The following is a 16710-nucleotide window of genomic DNA, read 5'->3' as shown; positions in this document are numbered from 1 at the left end:
CCGGGGCCGCCCCGGGCGGTGCTTCCCACCTGCGGCGGGGGGTCCCCGCAGCCCACCCGCAGCTCCGGCTGCCCCCGCGGAGGAAGGGAGAGCCGTGTCCCGGGGGGAAGCCCGGGGCCGGGAGGGAGCGGGAGGCCGCGGGCATCGCCCGCCCGAAGCAGGGTGCGGTGAGCTTCTCCGGGGGGCTGCAACCCACCCGGCCGCAGGGCTTCCCAAAGTACCCGCATCGCCTTTCTGCGCCGAGCAAACCTGCGCGTCCCACCCCTGCGGCTCCCCAGGGAGCTGGCGAGGACAGAAAGCTGCCCTTAGAGCCTGCCTGGCTCGGTTGGCATCGCCAGTAACTCTCATCCTCTGGTGCTTTGGGTCACGGGAAGCCATCCCGATGGTCCAGCACAGCACACCACGCCTGCAGCTCTCCAGGAAGGCTGCACGCACTGGGGTCACACAAGCAGCTGATGTTTCGAAGACAGGCTCCTAGCCACGAGTGCAGACCTCCGCGTGCTCACTGAAATTTAGGCTGAGGCCGTCGGGAAGCGGCCGCGCTCTGGCAGTCCTGTATCCTTCCGTGCCTCCTGCCAAACGGAAACGTCCCGGACACGCTGTTCCCAGGGAAAGCACAGGCGCAGCATCCTCCGCTGCGTAGGTGTCTGCGCTGCGGTGGTGATGTCTGGGCCTCGCTAATTTGTGATGAAACCTGAGATTCCCTCATAAATGTACCGATGGCAATCAGACACGCCAGCACCGTGCCCCAGGTACGGCACAGGCTCGCGTTTGCCTCAAAACCTGCCCACGGGTCAGAGGGAGAAGCCACATGCACAGAGGGTGGCATGAGAGGCCATGCAAAGCTCTCGCTGAAGCAAGGCTGGGCACCAGTGAAACACCCCCAGACCATAACACACACGTATCCCAAAACCACCCCAAAGCTGGTGCCTGCAGCCCTGGGACAGGGCACCTCTCTAGGGAGGCTCTGGCTCTCACGTCCCATTGCTCTCTCCCAGGGACAGACTGGAGGGATGGAGCTGCCAGACACAAAGAAAACATCTTGTGTGAGAGAGGAAGCGGCTGTGGCATGGGGGACAGCAGAAGTTGCTGACTCCAGGGCCAGGACCGCAGGCTTCGTGTGGCGTGGCGCCATGCCACCCCCTCCTCCGGCCTCCCTGGGAAGCAAATCTTATGGGGAAGGGGGCAGGGATGCACGAGTGCCTGCAGCAAGGCTGAGCAGAACGGAGCAGGAAGGAAGCAGCCAGGGAGGACGGGAGGACGAGGACAGACAACCTTTGGGCAACCGAAGAGCTGTAGGAAAGGAAAGCCATTTCTAAAAGCCTCTCCCCACCAGCCTCTCTCAAAGATAAAACATCCCTTGGGCACCAGCTCCTTCACTTCTGTTTCCATCGCTCCGTGCTGCTGACAGCTGGGCTTCCCTGGGGGCAGCTACTCCATCTGTCAGCACAGACTGCCCTGGGGCCGCAGGACTGGGGCTTCTGGAGCCCCCAGCTCCTGTCCAGCGGGGCCTCCAGGAGATCTCGCTGGCTCAGGGTGCCGGACCCCCGTGCAGCTCTGTCACCGTCAGGGCCAGCGGCCGAGAGCAGCCCCGAGAGGTACCATGGCAAGCAGCACCTCTGACTTCTTAAGCCTTTGCCTAATGGTCACTTTCAAAGGCTGGAAAAAAGAAGGAAAACAAATAGACCACGCATTTCAAAACAAAAAGGAAGGATTTCACATGTTACTGACATCCTTTGTTGATTTCTTTTCTTTATAAGGGGAAGAAACCCTTTCTGGTGGTATTTAGCTTGGGTTAAAGACAAGTTTAAGCCTGTCCTTTGGGGGCAAGAGGAGACAGTGACAGGCAGTTTGGGTTCACCGCAGTCATGTCTAAAGTCTGAACTTTATTCCCCTTCAAGATAAAAACAAGACAAACCCACAGACAGAGGAGGGCAGCGGGGCAAGCAAGTGTGGCTTTGGCTTTTCTATCTTGCTGCAGAAGGCTGGCCCAGCCCCTGGCCTGAGCAGGAGGCCCCGGTGTCCCCCCGCCTGGCCCCGTCCTGTGCGACTGGTCTCACGCAGAGCCAGGCTGCCCGAGGAAGAAGGTAGATGCTGCTCTTCAAGTGCCACAAGCACAAACATCACCCGCTCTGGGAAAAGGGCAATCTGACAGCTCCATGACAGGCTCTGTGCCCAGAGCTGCGGGTACAAAAAACTGCCCCCCAGCCCCTCCCGGAGGGCATGCCCTTGTGTGCCTCCCACCCCCGTGCTGACCGGGGCACCCACGAGGCCCGCAGGGTGCCTCGGCAGGGGCAATGGCAGCGGGGAGGCTGCGACGTGATGGGTCAAGTCAGGCCGCGGATACGGCGGTGGGCGGCTTGAGCTCTGGGCTGCCCCCGGTGACTAACGCCTGCCCGTCACTAGCTGTGATCGCAGGGGGTGCCGAGCTCGGCAGGACCCAGGCAGCGCACGCAGCAGCGCGCCGGGCCCCGGGGGGCGAGGGCCGCCCCCCCGCACCGGGCGGCCGGGCGCTGCCCCGCACCCGGCGGGCCCCGGGGGACGCTCCGTGCCGAGGGCGGGCGGCCCCGGGCCGGTCCCCGGGCGGTCCCCGGCGCTGCCGGTGCCGGGCTGGCGGCCGCAGTCCCGCTCGGCGGGGCCGCAGCTCCCCCGCGTGGCCCCGCGCACGGCCCGGCTGAGAGACCGGGCGCTTGGGGCGGTCACTCCTTAAAACGCTTTGCAATTAAAACGCTTCATACCGAGGGCAGGGAGCCGGCGCTGGCCTGCCTGAGACCCTCCCGAGCCTCCTCCGGGCCGAGCAGCCGCAGCTCTCAGCCTCTCCCTGCAGGAGAGATGCTGCAGCCCCTTCATCAAGGGTCACCTCCCCAGCCTGCTGGCATCGCTCCTAACACAGCCCAGGACACCATTCACCTTCTTTGCCGCAACAGCACATCGCTGGCTCACGTCCAACTCGGTGCCCACCAGGACCCCCAGGGCCCTTTCTGCCCAGCTGTTTTCCCCCAGCATGTGCTGCTGCCCGGGGTTGTTCCTCCCCCGCGTGCAGGACTTGGCAGTTCCCTGTGTTGAACTGCACGAAGTCCCTGCCAGCCCATCGCTCCCCTGTCTCTGGATGGCAGCACGACCCACTGGTGTGTCAGCCACTCCTCCCAGTCTTGTAGCAGTGGTGGGGTGGGAAGAACACACACCTGCACAGTCCCCAGCTAACTTAGGGCCCAAAGCCGAGAGCTACCCAGCATCACCTTCCTCGTTGTGTGGCCCAGAGGTAAGCAAGGTGAGCTAGCGGCTGTGGTTGACACTTCCATGCTCCTGGTACCTGCTGTAGCTCTTCCCAGCACGTCCCTGTGGCCTCAGCTTTTGGTCCCATGGCCTCAGGTGCCAGCACCACCTGCAGCTGAGAGAGACCAAAGTTGCAGGAGGCAGGTCTCCTTGTTAGCATCCCCATTAGCTGGATTTTTGCAAGGCACTATAAGCTAGTCCAGCTGTGCCTTCCGGAGATCACACAGAGAAAGAGGCTTGTGGTGTATGCTGTCATGTCCCTGAGCTCTACAGCTCAGTGCCTGCTGCCAACAGCAGCCAGGGGCTCATGAAGGCAACACAGCTGTAGCTGCCAAGGGCCAGCTGAGAGGTATCTGAGCATTTGAAGGGAGAGGTGGACTCAACAGATGCCACTCACCTGGGGACAGCACATGGTTGGGATGGCAGGAGGCCACACAGCTGGGCGAGGGACCGCAGCATGCGGTGACAGTCCCTCGTGCATCAGCTCCACCACGCAGCTTTGCTGCAGGTGCCCAGGGTGAGGGAAGCTCCCTCCTACCTCCATCCGCTGAAGGAGGAAATAGGAAATCCATCTCATGGAGCAACGTGACTAGACAGGAAAGCTCATGACATGACCCAGAGTTGCACAGCAATTTGAGGTGTTTCCCTGCTGACCACAGCGGTGACACCTGTGTTTATGCCCGTGGGTCAAACGAGACCTGGGTGAACAGGCACGTGCCCTGGAAACCATGCCCTTCTGAGTGTGTCTGACCCAAGTCACCTGCGGGAGGCACGACTGCATCAAGCCTGACCTTTCAGCATCCCTCCTTCATCAAGCCCTGGGCAGGCAGAGGCTGGGGCAGCCATTCTACCCAGGCCACAATATCTTGCCACAAATGGGGCAGCCCAGATGGGTTTGCCTCTGCACTGCCAGTTGCTCTGTTTCCATTGCCGTAATCACCCCCATAGGGCATTTGCCACCACCCATGAGTCAGTACAGAGGTAGAGCACCAGCCACTTTCTCGGTCAGCAATATCTAGAGCCAGTTGGATGGCTTTCACCTCTGCAGACTGACTTGATTCACCTTGTCCTTCAGCAGCTTCTGCAACTCATCATGTGGGACTCCACACAGCAGCCTTCCACCTTTGATGTTTTCCTACAATGCACCAAGACCCGTCAGTGAACAGGGCATATCGCTTCTCATTATCTGGTAGTTTATTATACGGTGGGGCCTCTTCAGCATGTCACCTCCTCCTCTGGTGACGTTACAGTCTTTTCCTTCTGACCAGTTCATGATCACTTCCAAAAATCCTGGGTGACCGGGGTCCCTGTTCAAGCCTGTTGTGTGATCAGTGCGACCCATTTACTCTGCGTGGCATCAGTTGCATGATGTGTAGAAGGGACCCTCCCTTTGAACATCCAGCCCAGCACCAGCAGCCGAGGTGCCAGGAGGAGCTGTGCCTCAGCACCAACCACTTCCAAAGCAGCTCGACCTCCTTCGTATGCTGCCAATATCTCTTTCAGTTGGAGTATAGTGGGCTTCGGATCCACTGTATCCCTGCCTCCAAAACCCCAGGGGAGTTTGAGGCAATCCAAGAGCTGCCCAAGGCCAAGAAGCCATGACTTGCTGAAGGGTATCCAGAGAATTCAAAGTAGGGACGTGACGCAGCTCTTCTGACCCCTGAGCTGTGGCAGCTGCTGACAGGCAGAGCATGGGTAGGTAGTGTGAGGATCTGCTCTGCCCCTGAGCAGTGTCACTACATTTTAAGGCCATTAATAAATCACCCATGCTTGGACGCCATGCAGCATGTGTCCCTGGGCTCTGCACCTCTGCAGCCTCCACGTGCTGCTGCTTGGAAATGACTTATCCCAACCATCTCAGCAGGTCTGGCTTTTGCAGGCTCACCCTGGATGAGCCACCGTCTATTTGGATGGCAAGGACATGAGATATTGCTGCACCTGCCTTGTGCTTCCCAGAGAGATGCAGGCCAGTGACTCACGGAGCTACTTCAGAGGTGAATCCCAGGAGTACGCGAGCTGTGGGTGAGCATGCCTAGGTCTCCAGAGCTGAATATGGTGCTCAAAAGCACAGCTGTCCTCTCAGCCCTGTCTCACACGGCCACTTGTGGAGACTGGCTAGATCCCCCCACCCCTGAGGTCACTGCTGTGCCTTGAGGGTGGGACTGCGTTCACTCTGCAATGCTAAGCTGGGGGCAGCCCCACGTGCCGTCTCAGGCTGTGGTACCAAGGCAGGGTTACGGGGGCTCTCTCCGTGGAGCCAGCCCTGGGCACCCTGCTGCCAGCTCTCTGCCAGCCTGCCACATGCCTCCCGCGGTCACTGCCCGCCACAGAGCGCAGCTCAAGGAGCAGGGGCAGGTTCTCCTGGGGACACCGCTCCCTCACACAGACGCACGCCGAAGCAAACTGAACTGACCAAAGCTTCTGCTGAGACCGACAGAACCAAAGAGCAGGGCAAGACAGGAGACGTGCCTCCCCAGTGCACCCTGAGGTCATCTTTGTCTTTAGTAGCTTCTCTTTGGAGAAAGAGCATCCTACATAAGCGTTTAGCATCTGTACTGCCTCGCAGCAAGACCTTGCACAGCTTGGCCCCAGGCTGGGTATCCAGCCACCTCCTGTTTGCTTTTCTTGAGGCAGTTTTAGGGGAGAAATGAATGCAGTGATCAGTTCAGCTGCTTTGCCTCAAGAGGAATGTCATCCAGCCCTGGTCGTTCATCTGCCTGCCCTGCAGTCTCCCTGATAGCTCTTCGGTTTGATACAAATCCTTGCATCTGCAAGGGGGTCTCTGGCAGGGCAGCCTTCCCAGCCTCCTCTCACTCAGCACCGATGCCAAAAATGTTAATTACACTGCCACCTCTCCAAGCTCTGCTCTTACACAGAAGCACCTATTGATGAGCTAGATAAAGGACTTACCACTCATTCTGATCTTCTCACAAGCTGTTCCTGAACTCATCCACCAGTTCCCCTTCGAGGCTTCTCCTTTGGGCACAGCTCCGTGTTTTGCAAAGCAACACTGAAAAGCCTCCCTGAGCCTGCAGGCAGCCTTGGCTCTCTTGAGGCTTCCCCATATCCTCTGCCATGTGGCACACATCTGCCCTGAGCCTCCGACACCTCACCCTCCATGCACAGCCTTACTCTCCCCTGGGAAGCTGCAAAGCGGGGTGGTGTGTGGGAGCAGCCCTGGGAAAGGGCCTGAGGGGCTTTGTGGGGTCTTCATTCCTGGAGACTTCAGAACTCACCTGGACACATCCCCGAGCCGCCTGGTCCAGTGGTGAGGCCATCCCTGCTCAGAGCAGGGCTGGCTGGAGGTGCGAGAGCTCCCTCACAGCCAAAAACTTCCTGGGGCTCTACAATTTGCCCAATCTCAGAGAAACCCACCCGGATCCACGTCCCCCTTGGCTCTTCCCTGCCAGACAGACCTGTCATGCTCCTGCAAGACTCCCAGAGGGGTTTCCACTCCCCATTTCTCACCCAGCCCTTCAGAGCTACGTCTCTCCTCTCCCCCCAGCCACTCTGAGCACCTTCAACACCAAAGTTGCCATTCGAAGGCTAACCCTGGATGTTTCGACACAAGCTGGCTGTATCACATCCACCCGTTTACAGGGGCACACACTGGTCCTTGGTATTTCCTGCAATCCCATTGCCATCTCCCCTCCTGGAGAGGCAAAGGTCACCCAGCCGCAGGGATTTCAGCCCTGCTGCACCCATCTCAAGCTTTCTTCTCCCTTGGCCGTGGCTCGGGCTGCAGCTCCCACCCACGGTCCTATTATGGGTGCCCTACATAGCTGAAATCCAGCAGAGCTGTAAAGCAACGGAGGACAGGCTGTGTTTGGAGCAAGGCAACGTGTTTGCCCATGAAAATGACAAACCAGTGACTCGGGATGAGGCATGACAATTAGATACTAGATCGCACAGCCTGATTGCACAGGATGTCATAGAGCGACCGTGACAAGTTTTCACGCTCAAGACCTGCCCCAGAGCATCTCTGGAAAGCTCCACATCCCGGGAGGGCAAACAGAAAGCTCCTCTCCTAGCCCTGACTCACAGCTGCTGCTGCAGGCTCTTCCCCTGTCCCATGCCTGCCATTCCTCACCGCCCTGTGTCACACCCAGCTCCACCACAGGGCCCCAGGCAGGGCCTGTTTTCATTGCAGAAAGGGCTCGACAACTCCATGTGCACGATGGAGGCACCTGACTTTTTCCTAACTCTACCAGCTTATTCCAAGCCGCCTCCTCTAGCACCTCCAGACCTTACTGCATTCATGTCCTTGGACCGTCGCATCGACAGTGCAGGTGATCAGCTTGGACCGAGAGCCCTGTCCTTCCCATCTCCCATGAAGCTGCACTCACTTCATGAAGCGCTGTGTCAGACTCTGCTTTGAGTAACATTTGCGATTTCATTTATCTCTCCCCAGAGAGAAAATGAGGCAGGGGTAGTGTCAGGGAGCAGGGGTAAGGAATGGCTGAGTGCCTCTGGCTTTGGGGTGGGTGGGGAATCCTCAAAGGTGGAGGGGGTGAATGATACCTACTACAGCCCAGGGCAGAGGCATGGCAAAGTTCAAGATGCTCATCTAAAACCAATCAAGAAAACATGCTTAATTACTCTGCAGAACAAGGAGCCAAATACTGCTGTAGGATGCTGTGGGGATCAAGTACCCCAAGTTGAAGAGACAGCCAGCCACTGACTCCTTCCCTGTGGAGAAGAAATGGCACCAGAAAGGGGGACTCTGGCCCCAGGGGATTTCAGGATGCAGTTGAACAAAGCCTCAGCACCCAGATCTGGTCCTGGGACAGACTTTATTGCATTTAAATAAAGGTCCACATAAGCACACCCCAATCTGCTTCACAACTCTGAACAGCCATAGCCAAGGGAAGCACCACTCCACAATGACCAACTTCTCATTCTGTTCCAACGTTGGGCCAAAACAGAGTACGCTCCCATCCATGCTAGCGCTGGTAGCGCAGGTATTCACACGAGGGCCGAGCTGAGAGGTGCTGCTCGGCCCAAATTCAGGACTGAGCTATTTCTACTGCAGACAACAGCATGCTAGTGGTACCCTTCTACTTTGCAGAGATGCTCCAAAACAATGGAGGATGGGAAGAAGGAAAAAAAATAAAAGCAAGATTCTTTACATCTGTGTTCCTACAAGCCAACTCAATGCAGAGCTTCTGCAGAGCATGGAGTCTCCCAGATGCCAGCTCTGTGCTTCTGCAGTTTCTCCCGCAGCCCCCCGAGCCAAGCCTCTGTGTGGGCACACCAGCCCCCCCAGCAGCATGCACCAGCCTGGGCAGCGCAGCCGTACCCAGAGCTCAGGGAGCCCCCACCGCAGCGGGGTGGTGCAGGGCTGAGCCTCACAGCCTCCCTTCCTAACCCCACCTGGCCCCTGCCAGCCCCTGGGAAGCGCCGGGGCACACTGCAGTACTCTCTCACTAGGGAGAATGAAATCACAGAATCAGTTTGGTTGGAAAGCACCTTTAAGATCATCAAGTCCAACTGTTAACTCAGCACTGCCGAGCCCACCACTAAACCATGTCCCTAAGCACCACATCTACACGTCTGTTAAATACCTCCAGGGATGGTGACTCCAGCACTTCCCTGGGCAGCCTGTTTCAATGCTTGACAATCCTTTCCGTGAAGGAACTTTTCCTAATACCCAATCTAAACCTCTCCTGGTGCAACTTGAGGCCGTTTCCTCGTCCCATCACTTGCTACTTGGGAGAAGAGACGAATACCTGCCTCACTACACCCTCCTTTCAGGCAGTTGTATAGAGCAATAAGGTCTCCCTTCAGCTTCCTTTTCTCCAGGCTAAACAACCCCAGTTCCCTCAGCTGCTCCTCATCACACTTGTGCTCCAGACCCTTCATCAGCTCCACTGCCCTTCTCTGGACTCGCTCCAGCACCTCAATGTCTTTCTTGTCACGAGGGGCTCAAAACTGAACACAGGATTTGAGGTGCGGTGAGCAAGCACCAGAGACATCTATTTCTCCCAAGTGCCTAAGGCTGGGGAATAGTCTCAGACACCCCACAGGTCCTCAACACACAAAACCACACTGAAGTCTTCAGAAGTCACTCATGTCTTTCATTAACTAGTAAGAACAAGAGAAGTAAGCCCAAAGAGGTGGTTAACAGCTCTCCCACCCCAAGAGAGAAGAGACCCCACGCTTCCCAGATATGCACAGGCTTATTGTGCAAGGCAACAGAAACAAAACTCCCTTCCAGCGCCGAGTCAGAAGCAGCCTGGAGTAAAAACACACTGCAGGAAGGACAAGTTGGTTCCAGTCATTAATTCATTGAGGCATTTGAAGTACACCAGGTACTTGGTGAAGCTCCCCAGATAGACAACAGGAAGAACACTTGGTACAGTAGGTTTATATAAAAAGAGAGTTAAATAGATAAAATAACATGGTAACCTCTCACTCTTGCTACAAATGGAGCAGACTAGCCCCGAGCCCAGGTTAACATAACAGCTTCAGTCTCTCCAGCCAGTCGTGATTGGAACATATACGGCTCCACACCTGGGGACAGCAAGGCATCTGTCCCCACAGTTGAGGCAAGGGGTGCGCTTCTCAGGCCAGCTCTTCAGGAGCTTAGCTTCAGACGCTGTGCAGAGCCCGACTTCCAGTAAGGTTCAACCTTGTTGAGCACTTCCAGAAAGCTGGCCCCAGCTTTGGTGTACAAATGAAGAGCAGCTTTTCTGAAGATGGGCCTTCAAGTACTTCAGGATCAGACACAGGTAATGCGTTCCAGCCATCTAGAAAGACTGGTAGAGCCACGACACAGGGCAGCACCCCAGACTGTTGCCTTTCCTGCACTAAGCCAGATTTAAACCACACATTTTGAGGCTGTTCCTGAACTGTGTGCAGTTCAGTCACGCTTTCACAAGACACAGCTTTGCCACTGTGTTAAGACGGTCTCCACCTACTCTAGGTCTCCAGTTTTATGCCAGAAAGAAATCCCATACCAAAAAGAGTAAGTATTTCTCTTCAGTTTTCACATTTCCATTTTCAGGAACTGTTCACCTTCTGTTGAGAAGGAAGATGGGGTCTGAAGCCATGTGCCTGCAGAACAGCAGGCATCACAAGTATCACCAGAATGAAGAAAGCTCGTGTTACCAATACAAGACTGTTATCCCACCGAGACTGGCTTTACTTAATCTAGGAGATCACTGTATCTCTCTAGAGTCTGCTTCTCCAGTTCCAACAGCTTTTGGTAAAATTTCTCAGCAGTTTCTTGATCCGCATCCATCTGGAAGACAATAAGAACAGCACTATGAGACCATCACCTTGGTGGCAGCCAGCACAGATGCTAAGGGCAGCTCTAGAAACAGCAGGATGCATCTCCAGAATCTCTACATTCATAGAGAGGCAACCAAAGGCATCTATCACCAGGGCACCAGCCAGAACGTATTTTGGGAAAGCATCATTACACACTCCTCCTGTTCTAACCATTGTCTCCACTGTCTTCCAGACTCCAGCCTGAGCCAGGAGTTACTCTAGGAGACGTCACAGATAACCCCATGTCAGCATTCAACATGCATTCTGTTTCCACTCCAGCCACAGCACACCCTTGGCACCAACCCTTCCACGCAAGGCAGATGGCAAACCCCTAGCCAAGTCCCCTGCAGCAGGAGGCTGCCGCTCCATTTACCTTTCTGGGCTCCACGTAGCTCCTCCCCAGCCCAGAAGTACAGCTGTGGTATTTGACAAGCGCATCCAGGTACTCTGGCTTCTGTTTGAACAGCCACACCTAGGAAGAACAGCACAAACGTGTACAAGTCTAGCACACGCTGTCCCAACCAAGCCTGCAGTCAAGGACCCGACTGCCAGTGGACACAGAAGAACACAACATAGGTGCTTCCACCAAGCAGGGGAAGACTTGATATCCAGAGAAGAAGGTCTGAGCTGGCTCCCCTCAGCTGTGACATACCAGAGCCAACAGTAAACCACATTTATGCCCCAGTGCTAAACCACTAAAGCAGTTCACATGGCTAAACTTACTCACTGCTGTTCTTGAGACACACTGTGCCCTGCATTACCCACACCTGTCCCCTGTGCCTGCGTGTCTATGGCTGCTCACCCTCCAGCAGGGAGGGCGGCATGCTCCCTGACTGAGAGGGAATAGTGTTTCTCCAAAATCATTTATTTTATGGGCCTCTGACGAAGGGCCTAAAGCATCACCTGGTGGATCAGTCCCAGCCACAGCTGGTCCCCCAGCACTCACTGCTGTGTGCTATTCAGGGCTGAAACACAGCACTCACCCACCAGCCTTCCTGAGAGGCTCTCTGTCCAAGCCAGCAGACCCTATAAGAGCTACCCAGAAGTAAGGAATATTAAAATCAAGTTGTGAACTACTTACGTGAGCTTCTGCTCCATTATACGGTGTCAGAGTGTACGTTTTGGCAAAAAAACGGATCTGGGGGGCAAGAGAAGTACATATTTTGGCCAAGGTTTCTTTGGCAAGCCCTCTGCAGCCCAGCCACACCAGATCAATCTGCCAGCAGTAGAAACGCTTCTCAAAGTTGACTACAGGTAACACTGCACACTTAGGACTAAAGCATGCCTTTATCACCACAAACTCTGGTCTCCGGAGCCACCCACCAGATCAGCAAGCCTCGCTCCATGCCCCCATGCAGAGCTCATCCCCAAAGCAAGGGGTAGCAGGCCACACACGTGCCTTGCGGGCACCTCTTCTTGAACAGTCTCAAGAGCACATCAGGCGGTAGGCAGAGAGGCTCTGCAGTACTGCCAGCGTTGAGGACAAGTGAGAAGGCATTGCCTCTCCATGGCCAGGAGAAACACGATCCGTCAGGATCAGCTGCTGCCTGCTGGGGCAGCTTAAGCACAAACGCCAATCCTGCAGCAAGAGCATCAAGGCTCAGAGCAGGCAACCTTCAGGGACAGAACTGCAGGGAACCTGAACAGCTGGAGCCCAGAGGAAGAAAGGCGAGGGAAGTTTTGGGGAAGCAGGGGAAGAGGCAATGGATAGCAGGAGGCTTTGCTTTCCAGAGGGACGGAAAGAAGAGAACAGGAGAATGCCTTCTAGAGGGGTGGAAAGAAGAACATGGAAAAATACAGAGTCTGTTCTAGAAACAAACAGCATTTCAAAGCACAGCGGCCAAGTTTTGTCCTGAGCTCTGCTGCCACCAAATGACAGGGTTTCACAAGCCCGCAGCAGGCTGGCAAACCTTCCAAGGGGAGCCACAACAAACACTGCTATGGCTGAACCTTGGCTCTATGTACAGTGCTGTCCAGCACGCAACCTCTGAACTCAGCTTGGAAATCAGGGCCCCAAGGTGCTAAAGGGAAGGTCTGCAGAGGGACCAGCCTGCCCAGTCCAACAGAAGGAAGAGCTGTATAGCAGCATGGGTAGCCAGGAGCCAGAAGCACACTGCACATCACTTGCAGTGAAGTATATCACAGTAGGGCTACCTCAACCCCACACCAGCCAGGAGATCCACTTACCAACCACATGATGGGCATTAGCAGCTTCCACAGAAAAACTGGCAAAATTCCATAGGTCATGTTAGACATAACGAGACCAGGACAAACAACACTGGAATACAGACCCTGCAGAGAGGAAACCAAGTCAGTGAGCAAACACACAGCCGTTAGTTTAAGGATGGATCATACTCCTTCCCTCCTAGTACTTCTCAGCAAGAAAATGACAGTGAGCACAGAGACCAGTTAACAGTAGACGCTCTCCTCTCTAAAGTTACCAGAGCCAGAGAGGGATTAGATGTACTGATTTCTGAGAGGTCCAAATTAGAGATGTTCATATTGCATCTGTGCCCATCGCAAGCCCATGAGACAGAAAGCACAGCCTCCCAACACATCACAGCCTCATCTTGCAGCCTACATGCAGCTCAGCAGCAACAGCAGTCATCCCACAAAATCACAGCCCACACATATTAAAGGTTACCTCACCTTCAGGAGATAAGAGGTCAGCCTTCTAAGGTTAAACCATTTTCTCCTGTAGTATTTCGACAGAGTGCAATCACTATCACTGGACTAGGGCTGCAGCTTGTGAACAAAATCTGTCAGCGCCCCGTGACAGGGAAGGCAGGTTGCTCATACATCTTAGCATGGCAAGCTTGAGTACCCGCGTGGAGCCATCAGGACAGACAGCAGAGCCTGCACCTCAAGCGCTTGCAGGCAAAGCCTGAGCAGCCCTGTTCTGATAGGCAGGTACACCTGAAAAGAGCAGCCCTTTGCTCTTTAAGACCAGTTCTTTGGTGTAAAGAGATAGCTAGAGCTTGCAAGGTAGGGAACGCTCCTAAAATCTTCTGCTTTCAGAGGTTTTTCTGACAAGAACCCCAGAAGCGGATTCTCCACCACCCACACCACCGTTCAACTTCGTACATGTTTAGTTCTCACATGTGCCTTAAGGAACATATCAGATTGCTATGAATGAATGCAACTAGGTAACAACAATGTAATGACAATTATAAATAGTAGGAGCTCATTAGGTTCCTTGCAAACCCCATCATCACCTGCTTATTATATTTACTGTTCAGAACCACACTTGTCAGGTCAGTAGCATATTTGGAAGAACTGTATGATTCCTGCCCCTTGGCATGCTGATAGTCAGAAAGGCTGAAGGCAGACTCCCTGGCATTGCTGGAAGAGGTCCAGATGAGTCGCGAGGGCTTTTCGTTACCACAGAGTAGAGACTCAAGTTGACGAATCTGCAAAATAATTGTTACCTCATTTAACACAGTAATTTTAAAGTCTTGCAGTATAGCTTTGCAGTTCTTAAAAGCCATGAGCTCATCGCAGCTTTCCTAGTCTTGGCCAGTCTTCACTAGACTAGCCAGAAGCAGACGCTGCTCAGGTACAACTTCAGCCCAAGGTCCACCAGGAGCATTTACAAGCAGCCACCGTTCTCTCGCACAGCTCAGCTGAGCACCTCAGAATTTAATATAGCTAAGTCTTGGTACTCACCCTGGGCAGACAGAACTATGTAGGGTTTACCCCTATCCACTGACTAACTAGAGTAACCTCAAGATTATATTGACCCTTGCAAAAACGACTATCATTATTTATCGCTCTTTTAACAAAGCCCGGGACCTCTGCCCTATCATTCCTTTATCTGCCAGGCTGCAGCCTGCATCAGCGTCCGAACCTGTAAAATGGAACCGATTCCTCAGTATGGCCTGTACCCATCCCTACCCACATCAGCCACCAAAGGGTTTGATCTTCATACGCAGCCTCACCAGGATGAAGTGTCCAAAGAGGTTGGTAGCAAACACCTCCTGCAGTCCATCTCCGTTAAGCCTGTCCGTCTGGGTCATTATGCCCTCCGCAGTGGTCAGCACGTGAAGCAGCTTCCTAGAAGCCAAGGACAGGAGTTAGAGAGGAACAGTGCCGAGAGGCATCTACTGCTCCCTCACTTCAGTCCTTCAGAAGCGTCCCCCACCTCACAGGCTCCGCACAGACTCTCTCGTTTCACCTTCAAGGGCTCTATTAACCCATGAAAAAATGGCTGGAAAAAGTTTACAGAGTATCCCAGCCCCTTTATTTTCAAGTGCCTCAATACTTACTAGACCCAAGAAGACTTGTCCCTTCCTTCACTTCACCACAGTAGAGTACCATTAAAAAAAGTCTTGCTCTTCCATTTCACATTCAGGTAACAAAATCAAGGTCCAGCATGGAACTAAGCCCTAGGGCCACGCCTAACTCAGACAGGGAGAGCAGTCTAGCATCTATGTTCAACACCTCAACAGCTGTATTAGACTCAATGCAAGTCACTTTGCTCCCTAGCTCAACTTCCCCGTGTTGCTCATAGAACAATGATGCGTACCCCCACGTTGCTCATACAATAAGCATCAGCTATTATAGCTTCACAAAATACCATGATCCACAGCCGAGAACAAATATAAAAACCTACAGTGGAACCAAGACAACAGTAAGGAGATCCAGTAAGAGCAAAGCTCACCTCCCCAGCAACACACCAGCGTTTTTCACTCAATGCCTAGTGCCAGTAGCTGCAGCCTTTGGGTGAACTCTTGCCCTGCCCCTGCAGGCAGTGGGCCTCACACCAGGGATCAGGAGCAGGACTGGGTGCCTTGGGGCACCCCAGTGCTTCACCCAGGTGCCAAGCCCACCCCACGCAAGGCCACGCATCCCACAGGGATGTGCTCTGTGTCACGCTGGGGAAGAGAGATAGGGCCTTCAGCCCTGGACCCAAGCGCACGCCTTGGCCGTGGTGCAGCTGCCAGCACCCCATACTGCCCACAAACCGGGGACCAGACCCCCCCAACATCTCCTACCCAGTGAGGAGACCGTGCCAGAGTGCCTTGATGTTCACGTGTGGGTTGGGCATGATCCCAGCATTGAGGTAGACAAAGTCCAGGCGCTGAAACCTGCGTGGGGAAGAGCACAGGGGTGAGAGGCAGAGGGTGGACAGGCGGGGGGGCCGGTGTGGCGGAGGCCGGAGATGCGATACCTGCAGCGGAGCTCGCGGGCGGCGCGCAGGACAGACGCCAGGTTACCCAGGTCCACTTCCACGGCGGAGACCTGGGCGGTGGGGTGGGCGGCCAGGAGGAGGTCCCGCGTGGCCTCGCTCTTCTGGGCGTTACGGCAGGCGATGCAGAGGTGGATGCGGCCATCCTCCTCCAGCAGCCGCCGGCACAGCGCCAGCCCCACGCCGCTACAACGGGCACGGCGTTAGAGAGACAACGCCGAGCGGGCTGCGGCGAGCCGGGACAAGCCCGTCCCGCCCCGCCCGGCTCGCCCCAGCCCGCTCCGTTACCGTTCCTCCCCCGCGCGGTGCCCGCCGCTCACCCGCTGGCCCCGGTCACCAGCACCACCCGCTCCATCGCGCACTCCCGCCGCCCCCGCCCCGCCCCGCGCTATAAGCGCTGCCCGCACGTGACGCGCCGCCCCGCCAACCGGTGCGCGCGAGGGGGGCGGGGACCGCGCCGCCGGTGGCGTGACGGTGGGCCGAGCGGGGGGGGGCGGGGCCTGCCCCCTTGGGCCCGCCCCCGGTGTTCGAGCCTCGCCCCGGGCGAGCTGGGATACTGCCCTGGACCCGCCCCCTGGCGTTCAAGCCACGCCCCCGTCGAGCAAGCCACGCCCCCGATGTACAGGCCACGCCCCCTCCGGGAGGCTCTGGTCCCCCCCGCTGCCCTTGTCTCCCCTTGCCTTGTCTCACCTTGTCCCACCTCGCCTCACCTTGTCCCACCTTCTCTCGCCTTGTCCCACCTCGCCTCGCCGGCCCAGCAAAGGCCGAGCCCCCCGCGCTCCGCAGCCGCCGCAGACCGGCTCTCTGCAGGCAGCCGTGGCGAGCTCTGCCCTCACACCCTTTGCCACAGAGTTTGGTTTTGCAGCCGAACAGAAAAGCCACCAGGTCGGTGTTCCCCGGTGCTGCCGTGGCGGGGAGGTCTGGGTGCGCAGGTCCCGCCCGAGATCTCGGGTGCAGCCCGGCTCCTGGCAGGG

At 55.9% G+C, this 16710-nt stretch overlaps 1 protein-coding gene across 1 annotated transcript; it reads right to left on the bottom strand.

Annotated features, from left to right (window-relative positions):
• Positions 1–9336: 9336 nt before the first annotated feature.
• HSD17B7 (hydroxysteroid 17-beta dehydrogenase 7) lies at positions 9337–16108 on the bottom strand. Its single transcript, XM_068417062.1, has 9 exons — positions 16057–16108; positions 15719–15922; positions 15543–15635; positions 14487–14601; positions 13764–13958; positions 12736–12840; positions 11630–11686; positions 10922–11020; positions 9337–10519 (listed from the first exon to the last, which is right to left on the bottom strand). The coding sequence occupies exons 1-9, from the start codon at positions 16089–16091 to the stop codon at positions 10424–10426; spliced, it is 999 nt and encodes a 332-aa protein (XP_068273163.1). The 5' UTR covers positions 16092–16108; the 3' UTR covers positions 9337–10423.
• Positions 16109–16710: the final 602 nt, after the last annotated feature.

Source organism: Nyctibius grandis, chromosome 21, assembly GCF_013368605.1.
Source record: "Nyctibius grandis isolate bNycGra1 chromosome 21, bNycGra1.pri, whole genome shotgun sequence".
Classification (NCBI taxonomy): domain Eukaryota; kingdom Metazoa; phylum Chordata; class Aves; order Nyctibiiformes; family Nyctibiidae; genus Nyctibius; species Nyctibius grandis.
This window is presented reverse-complemented; position numbering and strand designations above follow the sequence as displayed.

What these genes read in the sequence shown, in the direction of transcription:
- HSD17B7 (XM_068417062.1), bottom strand. Translation starts at nt 16,091, where the DNA reads ATGGAGCGGGTGGTGCTGGTGACCGGGGCCAGCGG. An exon ending in ACAGTAAATATAATAAGCAG is followed by an intron (nt 12,841 to 13,763) that starts GTGATGATGGGG and finishes TCCTCTCTGCAG; the next exon opens with GGTCTGTATTCCAGTGTTGT. An exon ending in GCTACGTGGAGCCCAGAAAG is followed by an intron (nt 10,520 to 10,921) that starts GTAAATGGAGCG and finishes ATTGTCTTCCAG; the next exon opens with ATGGATGCGGATCAAGAAAC.